Source organism: Populus alba, chromosome 8, assembly GCF_005239225.2.
Source record: "Populus alba chromosome 8, ASM523922v2, whole genome shotgun sequence".
Classification (NCBI taxonomy): Eukaryota; Viridiplantae; Streptophyta; class Magnoliopsida; order Malpighiales; family Salicaceae; genus Populus; species Populus alba.
The window spans coordinates 11197988-11219612 of record NC_133291.1 but is presented as its reverse complement, the minus strand read 5'-3'; the positions used below and the strand labels follow the sequence as shown (position 1 = coordinate 11219612).

General features: G+C 34.8%; 2 protein-coding genes across 3 annotated transcripts; both read right to left on the bottom strand.

The window, feature by feature from the left end:
• Positions 1-249: 249 nt before the first annotated feature.
• LOC118056652 (armadillo repeat-containing protein LFR) lies at positions 250-5984 on the bottom strand. 2 transcript variants are annotated; one of them, XM_035068924.2, is made up of 8 exons: positions 5670-5984; positions 5426-5595; positions 5133-5275; positions 4820-5058; positions 1375-1480; positions 1147-1285; positions 938-1065; positions 250-794 (listed from the first exon to the last, which is right to left on the bottom strand). In XM_035068924.2, the coding sequence occupies exons 1-8, from the start codon at positions 5848-5850 to the stop codon at positions 539-541; spliced, it is 1362 nt and encodes a 453-aa protein (XP_034924815.1). In that variant the 5' UTR covers positions 5851-5984; the 3' UTR covers positions 250-538. The 2 variants fall into 2 exon arrangements, with proteins under 2 accessions (XP_034924815.1, XP_034924824.1); XM_035068933.2 differs by having other exon boundaries at positions 5426-5589.
• An 8144-nt stretch (positions 5985-14128) lies between these two features.
• Positions 14129-16190, bottom strand: LOC118056642 (uncharacterized). The gene is made up of 3 exons (XM_035068913.2): positions 15178-16190; positions 14882-15074; positions 14129-14789 (listed from the first exon to the last, which is right to left on the bottom strand). The coding sequence occupies exons 1-3, from the start codon at positions 15583-15585 to the stop codon at positions 14224-14226; spliced, it is 1167 nt and encodes a 388-aa protein (XP_034924804.1). The 5' UTR covers positions 15586-16190; the 3' UTR covers positions 14129-14223.
• Positions 16191-21625: the final 5435 nt, after the last annotated feature.

The window sequence follows — 21625 nt, the reverse complement described above, 5'->3', positions numbered from 1 at the left end:
TTCTTCTTCATGGAGAATAGTAGGGAAGGGGAGAAGGAAGAAAATCTTGGATTGGGGGAGGATATCTTCACTTATGCGAAAAGATTGTTTGCTTAATTTAATCACTTTTTTTACTTGACATGTCCAAACATCGTGGACCAACCTTTTGTTTTCTATAAAATAGAATGAAAAAGGCTTTCACTTGAGGACTTATTTGCCAAAAAGAAATAAAATATAGAGACCAAAGTAAATTTTTTAAAGATAAAAATATACACCAACAAAGAATAATATAAATAACGCATGGGTCTACGTAATGTGCAAGTTGATACTAAAACAAAATAGCAGAAATACTTTTAAATACAAAATAAAGACTACAAGGATGTTAAGACATCAATCCGATTATAAAGTGAACCTAAATGCAAGTAGGCAACTACAAACTCTAAGTCTTAATCAGTACATTAAGCTGAAAAAAGTTCCAGTACATTAAGCTGAAAAAAGTTCCAATACAACATTCTGGCAGCTCGGAGCTGGATCAGCCATAAATGATGCCGGTTTCCAATCACATGCCCCAAACACCACGAGCTGCTGTGAATTTGTTACTTGGTCTGGACGTCAGTTCATACAATATTCTGGCAAATGTATCAGAATATCTTGTATCTGAGAAGAGAATCTCAGCAAATGCGTTCTCGTAAGCTAGTAGCAAGGCCTTGTTTTGTGGCTCGGAGACCAGACTCTCCAATATCATCGCCGCTTTCCGACAAACTTCTGGTACAGGATGTGGCGCCCGAATCACTCTAAGCAATCGATCAACTGCCCTGAATTTTATAAATTGTACACACCAAAAATGTCATGTCTGCAACCCAGTAAACCCGTTGACAATAAAATTTCTTCTCACAGCCTTATTTCTTCGTATCATTCTAATTTATGAAACCAAAATAAAAAATAAAAGAAAAATTACCATCGCTCACTAGCAAGCTTCAATCTGCAGTCCATATTAACTTCTGCAAGGTTATAAAGAGCGCCAACAGCAGCTGCCTGGGCATCAAGTGCAGGTGAGCTCATAAGATCTACTAAACGCTTGTGTATCTGCAATAGTCATTTGGCCCATCGTTATAAATTTATGCAAAGACATTATATAACTTGCGCCATCAACAGAGAAAAATCAACCTGTGGGAAAAAGGGAAGAAGGAAAGGTTCATTGTCAGGATTTATAATCAAACGCCCTAGTAATTCAGCAGCTGCACAGTGCCAGGCTTTAACTGCAGATCCCAGCATCCCCATGATTGCTTGTACTGCACGTTTTTCTCTGCTCAATAAAGAAATTAACAAACTTGTCAACCACAAGTTAGAATAAAAAAATTAATCTTTGAGGCAATAATAAATAAGATTTCTCACGTTATTTTGATGTAAGATGGCTTTGAGGAGCTAAAAATTCGGAGATCAAGCAATGGAGCCAAATTTACAATTGTCTCGAGGGCATTCGTAACAAGTTCCTCATCCTCTGTAATTGTCAAGAACTTTTAGAAGCATTTAAGACAACATGTGAAACATATACATCTAATTTCTGCATCAGCATTGTATGGTGCAAGGAAAAGAAGGCTAGAATATCGCAAGTCCTCAAATTATTGCAAGCCTCATTACAAATGAGAATAGATAGAACTACAAACTTAACATAATTCAAGAGCTCCATACAAGGAAGTCCAATTAAACTGTCAATAACAAAACAAGCATTATTTGCACTTTAGGAAAAAAGTTATTCACAAAGAAAAACAGAGAGACAAAATAGGAGTGGCAGGTTGATGAAATAACACAAGGGAGCTTCTAGAGGGGAAGAACAGGTTATAGATAATTTGCAATTTGACAAGAATATCCACACTGATATCCTCTCCATTAACATAAAGCAATCTTACGGTGTTTCTTGAGGATAAAAGAAAATGAAAGTGTTGCTATAGTCTGCGATGATGCTAAATGAGTAAGAAAAACCCTTCTTTTCTGAGATAAGATCCTAAACCAGTAATGGTGAAGCTAGAATCTAATATCATCAAATTAATGGTAACTTGAGCCTTTCAACTATTAGGATAATGACCTCTTCAAACGACTCAGAGGTCCAAACTCATCTCATATCTTATCAGATTCAATGGATTATCTAAACTATAAGGCAATTATGAGCAATAAGAAAAAGTGATGTCCTTCGTGTTGCTTCAGGATTCAGCGTTTCTTAATACTGTCTAGACTTATATGAAAAATATTTAATGGAACAATAAGTACAAAGGGAGCATTGCAACTCTACACAATTAAGATAAGTCTAATGAAACATGGGCACGGTATATAGTTGGTGAAACATAGCAACGTACCTAAAAAATAACCTATCCATGATGATGATTTACAAATTTCACGGAGGACCCTAATATCATTACATTTAGCGAGGCTGGTCCTAAATCTGTTGCAACTTCCCAAAGCCACAAAATGATGATCATTAAGGGCCTTGAGCCACAGAGAACATCGCTAGTCACTCCATAACTTAGTCCCCTCTACATTCCCAACTAATAATGTTGTATCAACCTTCTTTCTTCTAAATGCTATAGCAACACAGGATCCTTTGGAGACCTAATAGAACTTTCCTTCATTAAGTAGTAAATCCTATGAACATTCTATTTGCCCCTAAACTTTCACAGCCAATATCAAAGAAACAAGGGACAGGACAAACATTTTATATACTCAAGCTGCTATGTCAGGAATATAATCAGTGACTTAACTCCACCTAGAAGGTCAACATTTAGCTGCCGCAATTTCTCTTCTGCCCTCAGGAAATGTCTAATCACAGCTACATCAAAATCCAAAATTCTTTAACAATATTAAGCTATGTAGGAGACAACAGCATTCTATCAACATGGAAAATAAGAGCAACACAAGAATAGTGAAAACGCAACTGACTTTGCACAACCTCAAACAAAGAACAAATGTAAGTCAACCCTTTAAGAATCATAAGACAGAACTACAAGCTCAGCATCCTCTCTCAAGTCTTCAAAAGCATAACAGGTGCAATTACCTTTCTAAACATCTTCCTACTTACATCACCGAAAATAAGTTCAATTTCAAAGGCTATACTTGTGTATTTTAGAAGCACTTTGTCAAAACAACCTTTTTTTTTCTCTGCTGTGCGCAAGGGAAATGGCTAATTAAAGCAACATCAAAATCCAAATTTCTCTAACAATATTAAACCATGTAGGAGACAATGGGATTCTAACAACATGAAAATAAGAGCAATACAAGAATAGTGAAAACAGAAATGACTTTGCACAACGTCATACAAAGAACAAATGTAACTCCACCCTTTAAGAATCATAAGACAGAATCTACAAGCTCAGCATCCCCTCTCAAGTCTTCAAAGGCACAACACGTGAAATTGCCTTTCTAAACATCTTCCTACTTCCTTCACCAAAATACATCAACATCATAAAAAGAACAAATGTAACTCTACCATTTAAGAATCATAAGACAGAATCTACAAGCTCAGCATCCTCTCACAAGTCTTCAAAAGCATAACACGTGAAATTGCCTTTCTAAACATCTTCCTACTTCCTTCACCAAAAATAAGTTTGATTTCATAGACTATACTTGTGTATTTTTGAAGCATTTCAGCAAATCAATTTCTTTTGCTGTGATCAAGGGACAGAAGGCAGACAGAAAAGGGCAAACAAGATTTAGTTTAGCATGACAACAATCAGTAATTATCAGACCACCTTTGATGATTCAATGTGAACCAATATGCTAAAATTCCAGTAGGTGCAGTGTTTGCATTGTATCACTATCCCAATCCAGTTTATTAGGCTTTGAAGATATCTTAAACTCATAAAAGAACTTTTTCTCTGACTGGTGAACTCACATCAGAAAAATCACTCCATTAGAATCAACAATGAGAAACTAAAAGGAATAGCCAGCCCTAATATCATAAAGTAGAATAAAGAGAAGTAAGCCAACTGAAAAAAATCTAACTCTTTCCTTCTGTTATGTACAGGTAAATATATATGTAGAGTTCTCTGGTTCTATTCTTCAAGGACATTTGCTGACTCAGCAAGTGCAGTTGATATCTCTATATTTCTCAACCAAATTCTAAGATCACGAACTCAAGGCTAAATCACATATTTATACGCTCCCAATCCCTGCAAACTCCAATATACCACAGCATGAACACGCTGGTTGCACTAAGAGAAGAACTAGATCACTGTGTCAGAACCTCCCGTATGCACATGACATGTAAAGGAGGCACGGGTGTTTCTCTTTTCATTCAGGGATCACAAACCTAAAATTTCATGCATGTACCTTAGCAGCAATGGCCCTTATCATTATAGTACATTTTGGTAGAAGGTGAAACAAAATAATAAGATCAGGGAAGAAATGTAAAACTAATAAAAAAAAGAAAAGAAAATGGAAACAGGAAAAATAATTCACATCAATATCAACCCCTGAATTCTAGGTCATACAACACAATCTTCACTTTCCACATTCAAATGAGCAACTACACGTCTGTCAAGTTTTCTGCCCTCAAAGTTAGCTCTAAAGCACAAGGATGTCTCATGAGGCTTCTCATCAATCTGAGCATCAGCTTAATGACCCTAGATGACCTAAATTTTAGGTTTTGGTCTACCATATTCTGCAGTTTTTTGCTAGATATAATTCACACAATCTTTATTTGCAACTGGCCTTATGAAATCTCAAATTATCCTGCGATTGCTTCAGAGAAACAATTGTAAATTTTCCAAATATTTTGATGAGGATGATGATATTCAACTTGGATGATAAATAACAGAAATAGCATTTTGCTTTATTAAGTCCTCACCAGTAGTGTGATCCTCTATGCACTGGAACACTGTTTCCAAGCAATGCCGATTTCCAGCCATTATAACTTCATTCTCTGGCATGAAAGAGAAATTGCGTATGATATTTGAAGCAGCCACAGCACACTGCTGCTTCTCTGCCCTACCTTCATCATCTAAATTAAACAAACCATCCTCGTCATACCACCACTCTGAAGGACGAAATTTGGCTACATTCTTCTGCGCTGAAGCATCCGTCAATCTGCCACAAAGACATCACCCCACATTCACATCCCACTTTTACCAATACCAGATTTTAATAAAAATCCTACTTACCCAGATTGCTTGACATTGTCATTTGATCCCAGTGCCTCGTACTCGTAACCAAATCCTGTAACAAGCGAATTAGAACCTAATGTTCTTACTCTACGAGTCTTCTGGAGTTCTTTGGGAAGCGCAATATCACGCCAGTCATCAATCTGTTTTGTTTTAACACATCATCACTAGCACCAAATTGCTAAATATAAAACAATCATACACCTAATTAAGTTTTGCTAAAATATAAACAAAATAATTCAACAAACCATGAGATTTTAAGAGAGAGAGAGAGAGTAAAGCGAGATGCATACGACTTGAAGAAGAGCATCAAGCAAGCCAGATATTTTAGCGAGAGAGTCTTTGCGCATGTCTTCTTTTTCTTTGAAAGAAAGCAATGTGAGAGTGTTGAGTGCCCATGTTAACTCGCTCTTCAATCCACTTTGAAGTGCTAGTACTATTCTCTTATTATTCTGATCTGAAGCTAACAAATTAATCAAAGAAATGTTAATTTTAACACTAAAAGTTAGGCTTTTTTCTTTTTTTTGGAAAACTGACCGGCGAATGAGGTGTGAACTTGAAGTGAGGGACCGAGGAGAGTGGACGGTGCTACAGAATCTGCAGCAGAAAAGGAGGCGGCGCTGCCGCTTGTGCTGCCGAAGGGGCGCCCTCTCTTAGGTGCTGGGGCTGCTGATCCGCCCCCTGAGCCACCGGACTTGTTCAGGTCCCGCTTCTGCATTATTTTGTGTGTGAATCGGTCTTGTTTGGCTATCGCGATTAGGTTGGCGACCGCGGGATCTATTTTTCAGGGGCAGTCGGGCAGGGAGTGTTTTGACCCGAGCCCGATTTGATTGTGATGGTTTGGGCTTTTGCTTTTGCTGGATCATCAGACGTTGCGGCCTTCATATACAAATGGGTTTTAAGGATTTGCAACATAATAATCATGTTAAAATGAGATAATTACCAGAACCCCTTCTAAAATAATATTTAATCCAAAAATATATTTCAAAATATTTTCGTATCCATAAAAATATTTTCATATCTAAAAATCTATATATATCAAACTCTTAGTTAATATCTGTAATCCATTTGAATTATTAATTATGGAAAACCTTACTTTAAGGTTTTTTAGATATAAAAATATTTCAATGGATAAGAATCTTTTATAGATTGTATTTCACAATATAAAAAAATGTCATATCCAAAAATTTAAATTATATGTAAAATTTTGGATAGAAGATTTAAAAAAAAAATGTTTGATAATTGTAATAAAATTTACTCATAATCTCAAGAAGAAATACATATATAATATCCACACAACATTTATCCATCAAACTTTTTTATAAAAAAATATCAATACCTTAGATAATTTATTTTTGTTAAAATTAACAGTCACGGCAAGCATGTGAATAATTTCAACGTTAACGTGAATTGTCCAAAACAACTTCATCAATAGTTCATAGGTGACTTCAAGAGCCTCCACGATCAAAATCACCAAAGGGCAAAGATTTCCAGCGAGACAGACCCTATAGGCCAATCGATTCATGGTCGATTGATCCATGGAGGATTGCCATTCCTTGCTTGCTCGTCGTTTCTTACAAACTTCATCGCATTCTTCTCTGCGTGTTTTTACCATGATTGGGCTAGGCAGCTTCTTGGCCGATGGAGGGCGCCGCTTATTTTAGGGGTAAGCGCAGCTGTGAAAAGGGAACATAATACTTCTGAGATTAGGGTGATTAGGCCGCCTCCGGCATCTGTATGGTCGTTTAATTCCTGAAAAAGGCCGGTCAGGTGGTGAAGCATGGGAGCGGGAGGGACTGTTTGATTTTGGAGTTTAGTGAGCAACTCTTTATGAACAATTAGGATGGGCTTGATTCTGTACTGGACTACAAACCAAGAAAAGCAGTTTCGAAATCAAAATCTTACAGGCCTGGCTTTATAAAAGTTCTGACAGTCCACATGTTGGTGGGAGGTGAATACGTTAAAATCTTCAAAGCAACCTCTCTTCCCATCACTCCTTCTTTGCAGCTTTGCTGATATCACAGGAACACTCAGGGACGCGTTCTTGGTTGTAGCAAGATTCTTTTTATCTTGTCACTACCAGATAGAATTATCTAGGGTTCAAAGACCGCAATATGAATTTGGAACGAAGATTTAGACAGAAATATGAATTTGGAATGAAGATTTCCTCTAGTTACTAGGTACCAAACGGAAGTGTCTAGGGTTTCGTTCTAGGAGAATGATATTATACAAGAACTATCATGTACACAAGTTGCAGTAAGCACCGCACATCAGAAATACCTGTTATACAAAATGGATCAGGGTCTCACTGGGTTTTCTTTCTTTCTTGTTTGCTTCCTCAAAAAGATGATTATGGCCGTTGTTTTTTTGGCTTACAACTTCGATATATCTCTCGGGAGAGGCGCTTCGTGGATCTGTTGATTCTGAGATATAGTTTACTAATAGAATCAAATATTTTTATAATCTTTTCATACCAGTGCTGATTTCCTTGCAAGAAAGGGTGATCCTCAATCAACCAGAGATAAGATTATCATTATCTTTACAATTTTTCGTATCGCTAATGACAATTTCCAACCCACATTAGCTGGCGGGTCTGTAACTTTCCATGGAGTGTTTTCTTACAGACAATATTAAAAGGTTCTTGCTCGATTCGCCCTGATCTTGAGACTGGCTAGCCATTATAATTATAGCCCTCTCTGGAATCTAGCTAGTTGGTTTATTTTGTGTTTCAAGATTATTATCGAATCTCTCGCCTTGTTTATAAATAAATGAATCTGTGTCAAGCTCATAGTTTTCCCATCACTTCTGATGACTATTATGCGGATAAACAAAGAGGATCGTTGCGTGCGTTGGGAAGAAGAGATCGAGTGGCTAATCATTTAAATTATCTATATGTTATTCATATATTATATTGATAGCAAGGAAGCCAATAGAATCAACAAGGTGGTTAAGAAACTAATGCTGTGCGCGGTAGATAGGGCCGACCAAATATTGATGATTCCATTGGCTGGTTTATTTTTTTCAAATCCTCCTCTGATTCCATCTATATATATAGAGCCATTAGCTAACAATCGCTCCAACTCCATGAGACCAATCAAAGAGATTTATTAATTTTTTTCTAACATAGAAATGCAAACATTAGAAAATTGCTACCATCTAAACTACCTTTATACTATAATTTTCTTAAAAATATCTCAAGAGCATCAACCTCATGATATCTTAAAAATTCAAGCAACCTAGAAATAGTATTGTCGGGTTGGTTAATCAAATAATTAATTATTATTTTTTAGTCAAGGTAATTAATAACCTGTACTTTCTATTTGATAGGCCAAAATAGTTTGTCGCTACTTTTAATCAACTTACTCCCCTTGATCTACTTGCAAAAAAATCCCTTTCGATGAAAGTATGGACTCTTCAATATTTAAATAAGTATCTTTTTAGAAAGAAAAAATACAATGATATTTTAAAACAAGGTACTTTCAAAATATATGTGCAATAAATAATGAAAATTGTGAATCTTTGTTTTGAAGATATCATAAGTCTTGTTATTTTATAAAAAGAAATGGCTTAAGTGTAATTTAACCTTTCTAATATTTTGAGTTGTATTATGAATAATATTCTATCCATTTTATCCAGTTAACAAATAATGACATGGTTAGCCATGAAAAATTTTAATATATCTAATAATCTTGGTAAAATATAAATTTATTTAATTAAATCTATTTGTTGAGAAATAATTCCTTCATAATTTTATATAAAAATCTATAGAATTGATAATATTAGACCCAATCATCTATTGAATCTGGTTTTGACCAGAGACCCAGGACGTCTCCAATGAGACGTGTTTGTGTTGGTGTATTCTTGTCCAACACACCTGAAAATCAAGAAAATTATAAACATATGTTTTTCTTAATTTAATATTCTTTTGATAAAAATATACTAATAAAATCTTGATTCATAATGAACCCTCGAAAATTGCCACACCACCTAGACTACATCTGTGATGAATGGTTAAAATTAATTTATGTGCTCTCATGTATACACGCAAGGTATTAAAGTCTTCGATCTCAAGTTAGGAATAACACGATCCATTGCGTTTATATGATCCATACTATTTCATTTTGTGTATTAATGTCTTTCTATGTTTCAATCCTTCTTGATAGGTATCTTATCCTTTCACCGTCATCTTTGCAACAGAACACTGAGAGTGTAGAAACTCCAACTGAGATCTGATCAACACATGTACATGTATTTGAAGAGCAATATTTGTATCGTTTAAATTACTATTCTATATTACTTAGCCGTAATTCAAGGGTCCTCTGACATCATTTACATCGACAAGTGATCTGCTTTGATTCCGAAGTTTAGAACAAATCTGTCATAAATCTCAAGGTCAAACATTCATATTAACAAATAATTATAAGTTATTAATTGCAAATGATTACATCACTCGGTACAGTGATACTACCTTCTAGTTTCTTCGGAAACAAAGGGCAGGAATCCGCTTCAAAGAAAGAGGATTAAAAAAGGATGTCTAATCATACTGTTCGGATTAAATTATAACGCAAAAAGTCTCCGTTAGACTTGCTTCAGGAAATTTAATAGAGCTTATCAATTCAACGCTAAAAAGTTTATCCCGAGTCTTGCTCTCTCCATCTCTAATATTTGCCTAGCTTTGCACGGCAGTGGAAAAATGCAGCTTAATGATCAGTGAATATAAAAAGTTGATGCCTTGCTTACAAATCACGTTTAGCCAAACGCGTATCGATCTTCTTGTGCTGTGTGTTGTGTGGTGTTTGTTTCTTAGCACCTTGAACCATTGCAAATATTAGAGAAATTAAAGGACCTCTTTGTTCATCGCAAAGCTGGCCCAAATGGGAATCCATTTGCATGATTGCCATTGCTAGCTCTGCTTTGGCATATTCTACTGGGATAATGAATATTCCTTAATCTTCATGAACTGCATTATTGGAAAATGCATTCTAGATAGCATTGGTTGAGTCCATTTCGAAATTATAGCTGCAGAAATAGCAGTAAATGCTTGCCAGTTGTGAGATTTGTAAGGGAAAAAAAATGAAAGGGGAAAATAACAAAGATCTAAACAAGACCATGAAGCAATTTCGTGTCGTATAGCGTTGTCTAGGTACTAATAATGGGAATGCTAATCACCCATGCTTTTTATGCACTGACTTCGTGGTAACTGATACAAATATCGAAGCTCTCTTGCATTTTATTGCTGGTTTTGCTATTAATATTTCGCTGGCTGGGTCATTTTCTTTGAGCTGTTCTCTTTTCTTTTTTATGCATAAGGATTCAATGGGATGCTGCGAAATCATTTATTTCGGTGCCCTCTGCAACATCTTCAGCTACATACAGTAGCTGGAACTCAAGGCTGGTAAATGCAGCAGCAGCATCTCATACATATTAATTGACATCTGATGTGAATTTTATCTCCCATTTCTATTGCTGGTTTCCAAAATGTCCATAAATGGTGTATTTAATTGGGGTTGTGGCATTTTTGTTCATAGTAACATTAACTAACTGGGTCAAATATAAAAAGTACTGCTGGATAGCAACTGGCAAGTACATTTTAATGGCGCATTTGAAATAAGCTCATATTAATGAAATAAAGACTGCCATAACAGAACATCGACCAGTCGAATTGTAAATGCACATCTGCAGAGGAAATTACTCGTTTAAAGAATTGAAATTTATTTCATGAACCAATCCCCCAAGGTTGCTTTACCACCTTTACAGTCCGATACACATCGAATCTGATTTCTGGTAAAAAAATAAATAAAAAAATAAAAAAACTTCGATGGCCTGTGTATCCTTTCATTGTTTTTTTGGTTTATAGCTTATAGCTGGATAAACTACCAAAACCTCGGGAGTTCTGTCAACTTTCTTCCTAAACAAAAATTTCGTTAAACATGCTCCTGGCCCTGGTGTGAGGTTTCAGTTTAGCTTTTACTTTATCAATTACCAAGAATAGAATACTTTAATTTATTTTCTTTGGGTGATAATTGGAAAAGTTGTCAAGGAATTATGTTATGCAGCATAACCCAAAAATATGAAGAAATTGAAAACGTACAAAAGTGAAATTTGATGGAAGTGATTAAAAAAAGTTATCAGTGTAAAGGGAAAAGTGACGGAACCCCCGAAGATCAGAGAAGGGCTTTGTGATTTACCCTTTACAGGTTAATGTTGACCCAAGAAACTTTTAACCTGCCCTGTTGATTCGACGAGGTGAGCAATAACAGAGCCAGTCAGAGGCATAAACTATATCAACACAAAGTAAAACTTCTATGCTTCTCGAGATATAAGCTTTGGTAAATCGAAGTAACACTATCGATCACAAGTATGGTTGCCTTGTAGTATAATCATGGGGCTGTTCCATGCTTTTTTGAGTTTTATTTCCTTCAAGATTTGACTACAAGAAAAACAGGGCAAGAGTCCGGATAAAAAAAAAAAAAAAAAAAACAGTACCATGTGAGGAAAAGCACTCAGGGGGGGAGAAAGGGCAAGGCTGAAACACACGCACAAGGACCACATGCCACCTAATATCGAGTCCATGTCATAACGGATAAATGCCATTGAATAAAGGAGGGACTGTAGGCTCTGTGGGCAACATGTTAAATCTTGATTGGATGGAGGAGAGGCTAAGGTGTCTAGACTTTCCATGAGCTCTCACACTGTTTTGGATTGAGACATCTCTCAACGTTTGTGATTAAAGTAAAGCACCAAATCGTGTACTCCTATCGAAAGAATATTTACTCTGCTTTTTTTCCATATATGAATAATCGTTTTTTTCTATGTGTATAAAAGTACATAGCAAAAGGGAGTGTCTCTCACTCTCTTGTATTGGTTTCAATTCCATGATGTAGCAATTTAAATGTCACCTTGATTTCCTTCGGTCGTTGTTTTTGGAAGCCCGGCAATTTGCCCGGCGTTCTTGCCATGAGCAACTGCGCTTCCAAGTTCTTTAGCCGTTGTGCGCTATGAATGCTCTGATTTCGTGAAGCCTCGGCAAACTCAGTTAATCAAAGGCACACCTCACAAGCAATCTCCATACCATCCATGTATCCATCGAGAGGAGGAGAGAGGGGGAGTAGGTGAAGGGTTGCTTTCACAAAAGCATTATTATTGTCAAACTTGGGGCAAATTTGCTTTTATTATTTTGCTTTGTATAGGGAAAAGAGAGCCCGCCCCACCATAGTACTATCATCTAAAAAAAATAAGAAGAGGAAACAGACCCCACATCCCCTCATTAGCTCGGAGAGCTTTGTAACCGACCCTACCCACTTCGTGAATAAGATAATACTTATTGTGGAAGTATTTTCTCCGAATAATGAAAGATACGCAGATTATTACAAACAGGACTGCCCAAGAACAATGATTGTGGAAGTGTTTTCCCAAATAAAATCATCAGAAAGTGATAATTAACACACCAAAGTAAGCCAAAGGAAAAGGGAGCTCTGTGCTCAAATATGCTAGCAGACAGGCTATTTGCGAAACTCTTTAGTTGCCATGATGGAAAAGGTCTAGAGGTGGGGCTCTTGCGATCCTTGAGAGTTAAGTTTAGAACAGTTTCCCTAAAGTTGAACTGAAGAGAAGAACTCCATCCTCCTATCTAACCTGCTCCTGTTAGTCCCATAACTCTGCAATCAATGCCTGCTTGGAAATGACTGCTCGCTCCCCCCCTGTCTTTACACCTTCTGGTGTTAACAATGTGCATCCGAGCTCACACATTCAATTGGCGATGTCCCTTTTAATCCACCACTGCATCCAACTTCTCGTTAAACATGCCGAGTTTTCAAGTTGTTTAGATAATGCAACGGTGCGCTCGTCCAGGGAAAGGGAAAGGGCACAGGGGACATGTGAATTCACCTTCAACATGTTAATGGGGATTTAAATAATATGAGTGGCCTGAAGGAGCTGATTTCTTTAAGGAGTGGTTGGTTACAGGTGAAAAAAACAAAAGATTTCAAATTATGACATGATATGTTGGCCCTCTTATCCTCCACAATAAAATATAGAGGGAGCCCGGATTCAATCCTATGAGCTCCAGGTCCATTTTGACCCAAATGCCTCTCGGATAGCAAGGAACAGGACGGGATTCGCTTTCAGTTTTACAGATTGCTCCACTAATACCTCGTCTAGGTTAGAATATCAGAGTTTATGCTCTCAAAACCTGTTCACCAATTATCAACTCAGAAATCTGAAGTGCTTCCCGAGAGGGTCAAAGTGTTCCCTCCCTCTTTAACCTCAACCAGTGCTTATCTTGCACGTGTGACAGCATCTTCCTAGATCATACCCTTATTTCCAGTCCCAAACTCACAAACCTTGACCGACGGTAGAATGAAGGAGAAATTTCCCTGAAGGCTGGGAAAACCATTGAAATGAATGGATTCAAGAGCTGCATTGAAGTAAAAGAGACGTTTTTTAGGTCTCCCGAGAAAAAGAAGAAAACGAAATAAAAACAAAAACCCAGGTGGAGTAGTGCTAGACTAATAAAAAAGCTTTAAACATGAAAAGCTAAAGAGAATATCACGCCATTCTAGTGAAGTTTTTATTTGCCTCCTCCCTCACGGAGTCCGAGACTCCACGAGCCACTGCCGTCATCATCGACAACAATAGCAACACCCCCCAGGCACCTCCACTCCTGCAATATTTTTTAAAGAAAATTGATAAAATAAATACATTTTACAAAGTAATTTGCCTAGAAAGATGAGTTCTTTTAAAAAAAAAAACACTAAAGGAAAGCTCCATCCTCCTTTGTTCCCTTTTTGGAAACAATACCTAATGGAAATGGATATGACACCCCCAAACTTGTAATCGATAGTGCCTGACATTTAGAGTAACGAGGTTCCTCAGGTGCTTTAATATTTTTAGTCTTTTTTTCTGATTTCTAATATTTACATAATTGGTTTTTTATTACAACGACGGTAGATTCACCTGCCTCAGATATTACACAACCCATCACCTCGAAAAAAAAAGAAAAAAAAAAGATATATTCATATTTATATATAGCACTGATATTTTTTTTTCCTATTTTTTTATGCCTCGGAAAAATAAAAAAATCCAAAATTTTTTATGGTTTCTCCTTAAGGAGAGAAGCTAATCCAGTCACCATCCTGGCTCCTCTCTCTACGCCTTTCGGTTTCACCGCCGGTGGCTGCCACGCCACTGTCTCCACCTTTTTTTCATCCTCGTCCGAAATTTTATTCGGCGAAGAAATAAACGACTCGGAATCCAACGTCGGGGTATCCTCTCCAAAAATCAGCTCAAACTCTCCACCGCAATCGTCACTGATCTCCAAGGACTTCTCGTTTTGCCCTTCAGTTTTGTTGCTGTTGTTATTCAAAATGTTTTCGTCTAGTCTGGTATAAGGTGAGAGCCATTTAGCACGCATGTACTCGGCTTTTCTCCAAGGAGGAAAATGCATGCCTTTCTTCTTCAAGCTCTGTTTGGCTGCCTCCGATACGACCGACACGATCTGTCCAAGCCGATCTGATTTTCCGACAAAGATATACGGCAACGATTGCAGGATGGCCTTGTAGGCCCCAGTCGATCTCGCTATTTCAAATTCCGATTTGAAATCAATATCGACTATCAATCTCTCTTCTTCAATTATCACATCCACGTACTCGTATTCACCTGATCGAAGAACAAAATTAAAATAAAATCAACAATTTTCTTTTGAGTTTTAGACTGAAAAAACAAAAACAGGGAAGGAATTGTATATGTACCGGCAGGGAAAGAGGGGGATTTGTCCCATTTAGACTTGCAAATTGAGGAATGGTAGCCGAGAGATGTTAATCCATCGGCTACCACCTTCCTCAAAAAATCATCTTTCTGTTTGTGGTTCTTGTTCTTCTCCAAAATCATTGCAGTGTCTGCTAGTAGATTTCTCTCTGCAACGCTCGCACAAGGAATCAAACTCTGCCATTTTTAAACACCAAGCGAACACATCACCATTTTAGCTCTCTCTGATGATTTATTTCAGGAAATTGAAAGAAATAATCTTATTATGTTATTTACTTACCTTGAGAAAATCACAGGCGTCGCCAGAAGGAGCTGTACCCATTGATTCTCCGAAACCATTACCAAATACATCAAATTCATCATCGGAGCTGTCGTTGCCATTTCCGTTGAAGCAATTGCAGCGGTGGCGGCCACGAAATGGCTTGTCGTTGGATTCCTCCATGTAACTCTGCACCATTTTAGCCAAACAAACCGAGCTTGGCTCGAACTGCTCATCTTTACTGTTAGCCCCATACTGAGCTTCAATACTGCTAGGTGGTTTGTCCACAGAGGAAATCCTCAGCACGCTTGGTAACTGCCGGTCAAAGAGTCTCTTCAGACGCGATTTCAGAACCGGTTTAGCCGGTTCAGCTCGAACCGGTGCCTGAGAATCGATATCTATAGGTTGGATCTTCATAGGGAAAGGCATAACAGAGATTGAAGGTTAGTAAGTATTGATTGCTATGGAGTTTTAAACACTTGCTCCTTGTCAGTTCTGCATCTGCTCCATATTCAGAGCTAGCTAGCCGCTCTTATAGATTTGCTTCCTTAGACAGTGACCGCCTAATCATCAATGATTCATTCTGATCCTGATAAGTCTTGCTTTGTACATTTTCATGAAAAATCAATGCGTGCTGGTTAAAATTAAAACTCCTCTGCTAAGCTACCAGTATTATCTCCCTTTTCCCGAAAAAAAAAAAAACCCACTCAAAGCCCTGAGCAAATGAGTTAATCTACCAAAATTTGATCAAAAGAAAAATCTAGAAGAACAAAAGTAAAACTTGGAGACTATGCAAGAGAGAACGATGGGTTTTAGCTTTGGGTCTTTTCGTGTAAGACATGACGGCGATGGTCGGAAACGCGGACATTGCGTATAGAGTTAGAATAAGTCATCGCCGGAATATTCATTTCTCCGGCGAGATACAAATCGACTGCTACGGTTAGAAATTTGAAGGAGATTAAAGGAGACTCGTGGAGATAGTTCTTTTAAGGAGGAGTGTGGAGACTGATGGACTGGCTCAAATGGATGGGGTTCGGACAATTTATAGGGGGAAACGGTGTTGCTGACGTGGATTTCTCAAGCCATGTAGACTCTGAAATGGCAGGTTTCCTCCTGATTTTGCAGGTAGTTTTTTGATGTGGACCTGGTTCAATAATCCCACCTGCAACTGTTTAAACAAGAAAAAAACCAAAGGAGCTCGTGATTGGCTTGTTATTTGTGTAATTACAAGATTGACCTCCCGTGGTGCTGGGGTTGCGGGGGTACGTGCAATGGTGGTGTTTGTGATTAGTGGGGTAAATTTGAAATTTGAATAGAAGTGGGAGATGGATGCCTGACATTGTGTAGCACGTAAGGAGCATCAGTCGTGTGTTATATTACTAAACTTGATTTTTATTAACTGGTACATTAATTATAATTTTATTGTGTTTTTTAATTATAATATCAAAAAAATATGTGAGTTTATATATATATATATATATATATATACAAAAAAAAATTCTAAAAAAAAACACACGGATTGCTCATGAGACTACAAAAAAATGGACCTGATTTTTTAAAGTTTGATAAAGAAAAGGTACTTTTTTGTTCAAAAGAAAAAAAAAAAGATATTAAAAAAAATAGATGAAATAGTATTGTTTAATTTTACGGGCTGAAAATACCATAACTATAAAAATTGTATCAACCTTATAGGTTAACTCTTAGCATGGTCGACTCGGAACCTAATCCAGGTTAAGTTATAAAAATCGTATCAACCTTATAGATTGACCCTTAGCATGGTCGATTGGGAACTTAGTCCAAGTTAAGTTTGAAAAAAAAGTAAAGAAATTAATTGACTTGACATAATCCGTTCAAAAGTTATAATTTTTTTTACCTACTTAGCTTTTTTAAAAATGCCAAACGATGTCATTTTGATTTTTATAAAAAAAATATATTAATTGGTATTAGAGTATGTTTTGATCCAACATTGAAAAAATATTATCCTTTTAAGTTGAAGTATTTAAATCAAAATGTTTTTTATCCAACATTAAAAAAACATGATTTTTTTCTTAGAAACATAGTGTATATATATAAAAGGTGTTATCCTTTTAAATTGAAGTATTTAAACCAAAAGGTTTTTTATCCCACATTGAAAAAATATGACTTTTTTTTAACATAGAGTATATATACTAATGGGTTTTAAATTTCACATTTGAAAAAAAAAAAAAAAACTAGGTCTTACCGAGTCATGGGTCGACCCACCGGTCGCCCAAGTTTGGCAGGGTTGTTACCACAACCAGTATTTTATTAAACCTGGATTAGTCCAACCACCTAGTCGACCCGCCGGGCCAGGCCGGGTTTAATAACATTGGTCAAGCCTTTATTTTTATTTTTTTCCAGATATTAGAGGGTGACTAACATGTTTGTTCATTTTTCTTTTTTTAAAAATAAAACAACGTAGACGACTCACCTTCTGTGTAAGTGGACGATGCGCCAACTAATTATGCATATGATGCGTTATCAGCAGGCTCAAAATTATTTGATCGGAATGTCACTAAAAAATCAGGGTGGTGGGTTTTTAACCAAAAAAAACATTTCAACCTTTTTTTTTACCCAATAACAATTAGAAAAGAAAAACAATTTATGGACATAAAGAAACTTGTTTATGCCTTCAAGCAACCCAAAAATCAGTTCAAAAATTAAAAAAAAAATCAACCTGAAATCCAAAATCTTCTCAATGTCAAAGTTTAGACTTCCACATCAAATAGAATCTGTTGACACCTAAATTGATTTTTTTGTATTTGAAATCAGTATCAACGATAATTTTCTCTTTCCATCATCAAAATCTAATGATTTTTTTTTTTTACCATCAAAATCTGATCATGCCCACCCCTTCTCGCTCCTTTTTTCTAATTAGAAATTAAAAAATAAAATTTTGGATCAAAATTAAAATTTTAAATAATAAATGAATTGTTAAAGTTGAAAAATAGAAGTAAAATGAAGAAAATGAATATTTTATCTAAATTCTATATTGACTATAGATTTTCTATGTGTTTTACTTTTTAGTCCCTTGGATCTTTAATTTTCTTGGTAAAAAAATATAAAGCATGTAGAATATAGTATGGATCTTTAAAAATGATAATACTCGCATTCCATACGAAGGAAGAGAGGTAAGTTTATTAACTTGTAAATAAAATAAATGTTGTTGGCAATCAAAGGAGTGTCTCTAGAAGTTCCCCCAAAAACCTAGCAAGATGAGCAGGAAGATCTTGTAAATTTCGAGATATTGAATATTACCATCTCTAGTTCATTAAAGTTAAAAAAAAAAAAAAAAAAATCCTTGTTGAAGAACCAAACAATTGTCCTAATTTTTTTAATATTTTTTTTCCTATTTAGTTTGAATTCGTAGCAACCAACCTCTCTTAAGCAATCGTGTGAGCGCCCATGTGTGTGATGTATACAATGTAAGCCAGAATCTAGAAGGATACGATAAATATTTATTAAAGCAACATTTGCATAATATATACATGGAAAAAAGGAATTAATATAGTATTTTTTGTGAGAGTTTTCTTTGGTGTAATCGGGTTTATGGGTAGTGAGGTATTCTTATTTACATTAATTAATTACTGTAGTCTTCATTTTTTTACAGTGAAGTTTTTTTAAATTTTAAAATTATGGTTATGATTATTTTTTAAAGTTATTTTTACTTGAAAATATATTAAAATAATATTTTTTTTATTTTTTTAAAAAATTATTTTTGAAATCAACGCATTAAAATAATCTAAAAATATCAAAAAAAATATTAATTTAAAATAAAAAAAATTTAAATTTTCGGCACAACAAAAATTGCATATAGCATAGATGGCATGGAGAAGATGCATGTAGAGATGATGGATGGCCCAAACCTTCATGTTTATTCGGTGGGGAAGGTGTCTTAGTCGAGGGAGATAAAGTAACTTTGTTGTTTAGATAAAAAAAAATTGCTAAGCACGTTAATGATGGCAGCAAAAATTGATTTTTTTTCTTACTTTAAATTATTATTTTTTTATATTTTTAAATTATTTTAAGATGCTATATGGAAAATAAATTTTTAAAATAAAATAAATTTTAATACATTTTAAATTAAAAAAAATATTTTAAAACACAATTATAATCCCAACAACAAATCCTTCCTTAAAATAATTGAAGCAAAGCGGGAGATGTTGTGATTACCAAGAAAAAATAAGCTACAATGATTGCAATGTTCTTATGGTTCATAATTAATGTATGCTAGAATTAGGTCTCATCCATTTCTTTGCTCGGGCAGCATTTGCATAATATTTGTATTGCTTGTTAAGAAAATATCTAACAAGGTATATTTTTTCTGTGAAGTTTTCTTTAATATAACCGAGTTTCAGATATCAAGACGCTTGTACACATAAGATTTTTTATGGAACAGATTTTCCCAAATTTGTATTTTTTTATATATATTTTTTTTAATTTTATTACTCGATTAGTATCATTTATGCATGATTTTTTTTATTATTAATATAAATATTCAGGTTAATTTATATTTTAATTAATTTCACAAGCTTTAAAATTAATAATCATATAAATTTTTAGTTACCTATTATTTTATCAACTACTAAACTTAAATTTAAATATAGAAAAACTAAAATTTTTAATCTTAAACTCTTATAACTATCCCTACCCCTACTATATAGTTGTCTATGCGCGGGTTTTCAACTGCGCAGGAGCTAGCAGAATAAAATACTAGAATTTAAAAGCAAAATGCTAACATGTCACCTGGTAAGCACAGTCAGAAACAATAATTTCCACCGCAGTGGGGTTTTTATATATTTTATTTAAAATCGAAGGCTCCACGCCGCATGAATGATGACACTGACCTCTTATTATACATTGATCACGAAAGGTTGCTTGCCAGTACACACGTAGACAAGATAAAATTTAATTAAGAAAAAGTAATGCGTCGTAAGAGTTTGGATCAAGATGTTTGCTTTTTTTATAGTCTCAAGTTTGAACCCTGAACTGCTCATATGATAGCCACTGGAGATTTACATGGTCATTAATTTTCAGGGCCCTGTAGGATTAGTCATAGTGGCGCAAGCTGGACTCGGACATCCTACGTTAAACTAAAAAAAAAAAGTGTCCATAAATGTAATTGTATTTGTTTTTAAAAATCTTAAAAATATTTTCATTTAACATAAAAAAAAAATAAAAAATATTTTTAAAACACAAAAAAAATCTTAACTTATAATAGTGTATAATTTTAATTCTAATTACATAATAAGGCCATCTTCGGTGAATAGATGATCATCAAGTGCCGATTGTGGGATTTTAAAAAAAAATCCTTTTAACTTTAATTGTACCTCTTTTTTTTTCCTCTTAAGCCTAGATTTCTTTTTCGTAATTTTTTAAATAAAAAATGAATGATTTCATTTTCACGTTACCTAGTGATAAACCTACAAGGAAAAAATATATATCTTGAAGTGTTTGTCAGTGTTGTATAAATTGCTTTTTAAATATCTCATTTTCATTATTTGTTTGGGAGACGCTTTCATCATCTGACTTGACTCTTGAAGGACGTGCTGTGGTTTTAATTGGAGAACCTTATGATATACTTTAATATTGAATTATTTGTCAAGTTTTCATATTTCAAGATCAAATTATTTTTACTTTGATCTTTAACTAAACAATTAATACATTCAAATTAGTATGCGGACAGGAAAATATATTTCTTACTGTTCCCTTATGATTCAAAAGTGTTATCCGAAGTACCATTGATTTTTATCTTAAATCGTTGGTTTGGAAGTGATCAAAGCAACTTGAAGGGAGTAAATCTATTTAGACTCGAGATTTTAGAGTTTTTTTTTAATTTTTTATTTTAAATTAATATTTTTATATTATTTTAATATACGGATATCAAAAATAAATTTTAAAAATAAAAAAAATATTATTTCAATACATTTTATAAAAAAATATTTTTAAAAAATAACTATTACCACAACACAAAACGAGCTTTTAAATGATATTTGGCATTACGGTCCAATCATATATTAAAAAAAAATTGAATTTTGTTAACTTTCAAATTTTGAGTGTTTTTTGAATTATTTTAATTTGCTGTTAAAAATAATTTTTAAAAAAAAAATTATTTTAGGATTTTCAAACAACAAACATCTTAAAAAATAATATCTATCACTCTCAGACAAGCATACTGCACTCCCAAACAGGTATATAAGTATATTCAATTCTTGAAAATACTATTTCAAAATATTTTTTTTAAAAAAAGACATATAATGGTATTTTATATATATTTTTGTAATTTTGACATTTTCATTATAAAATCACTTAAAAAATATTAATTTTACGATATTCATTGATTTTTTTTTTTGAAGACCTATGTAACAAACACCTGATGATGTGATGCTATTGTTGAAAGCATCTTGGGTTCAAACCTCACCGTGCTCGCCTGTCACCCCCGCGGTGCCTT

Excerpts from the sequence above, each read along its gene's own strand:
- LOC118056642 (XM_035068913.2), bottom strand. The coding sequence starts at position 15,585 with ATGCCTTTCCCTATGAAGATCCAACCTATAGATATCGATTCTCAGGCA. Across the intron at positions 15,075-15,177 it reads ACGCCTGTGATTTTCTCAAG|AGTTTGATTCCTTGTGCGAG; the intron begins GTAAGTAAATAA and ends TAAAAATGGCAG. Across the intron at positions 14,790-14,881 it reads ATCCCCCTCTTTCCCTGCCG|GTGAATACGAGTACGTGGAT; the intron begins GTACATATACAA and ends TTCTTCGATCAG.
- LOC118056652 (XM_035068924.2), bottom strand. The coding sequence starts at position 5,850 with ATGCAGAAGCGGGACCTGAACAAGTCCGGTGGCTCAGGGGGCGGATCA. Across the intron at positions 5,276-5,425 it reads TTGATGCTCTTCTTCAAGTC|ATTGATGACTGGCGTGATAT; the intron begins GTATGCATCTCG and ends AAAACAAAACAG. Across the intron at positions 795-937 it reads AAGCTTGCTAGTGAGCGATG|GGCAGTTGATCGATTGCTTA; the intron begins GTAATTTTTCTT and ends TATAAAATTCAG.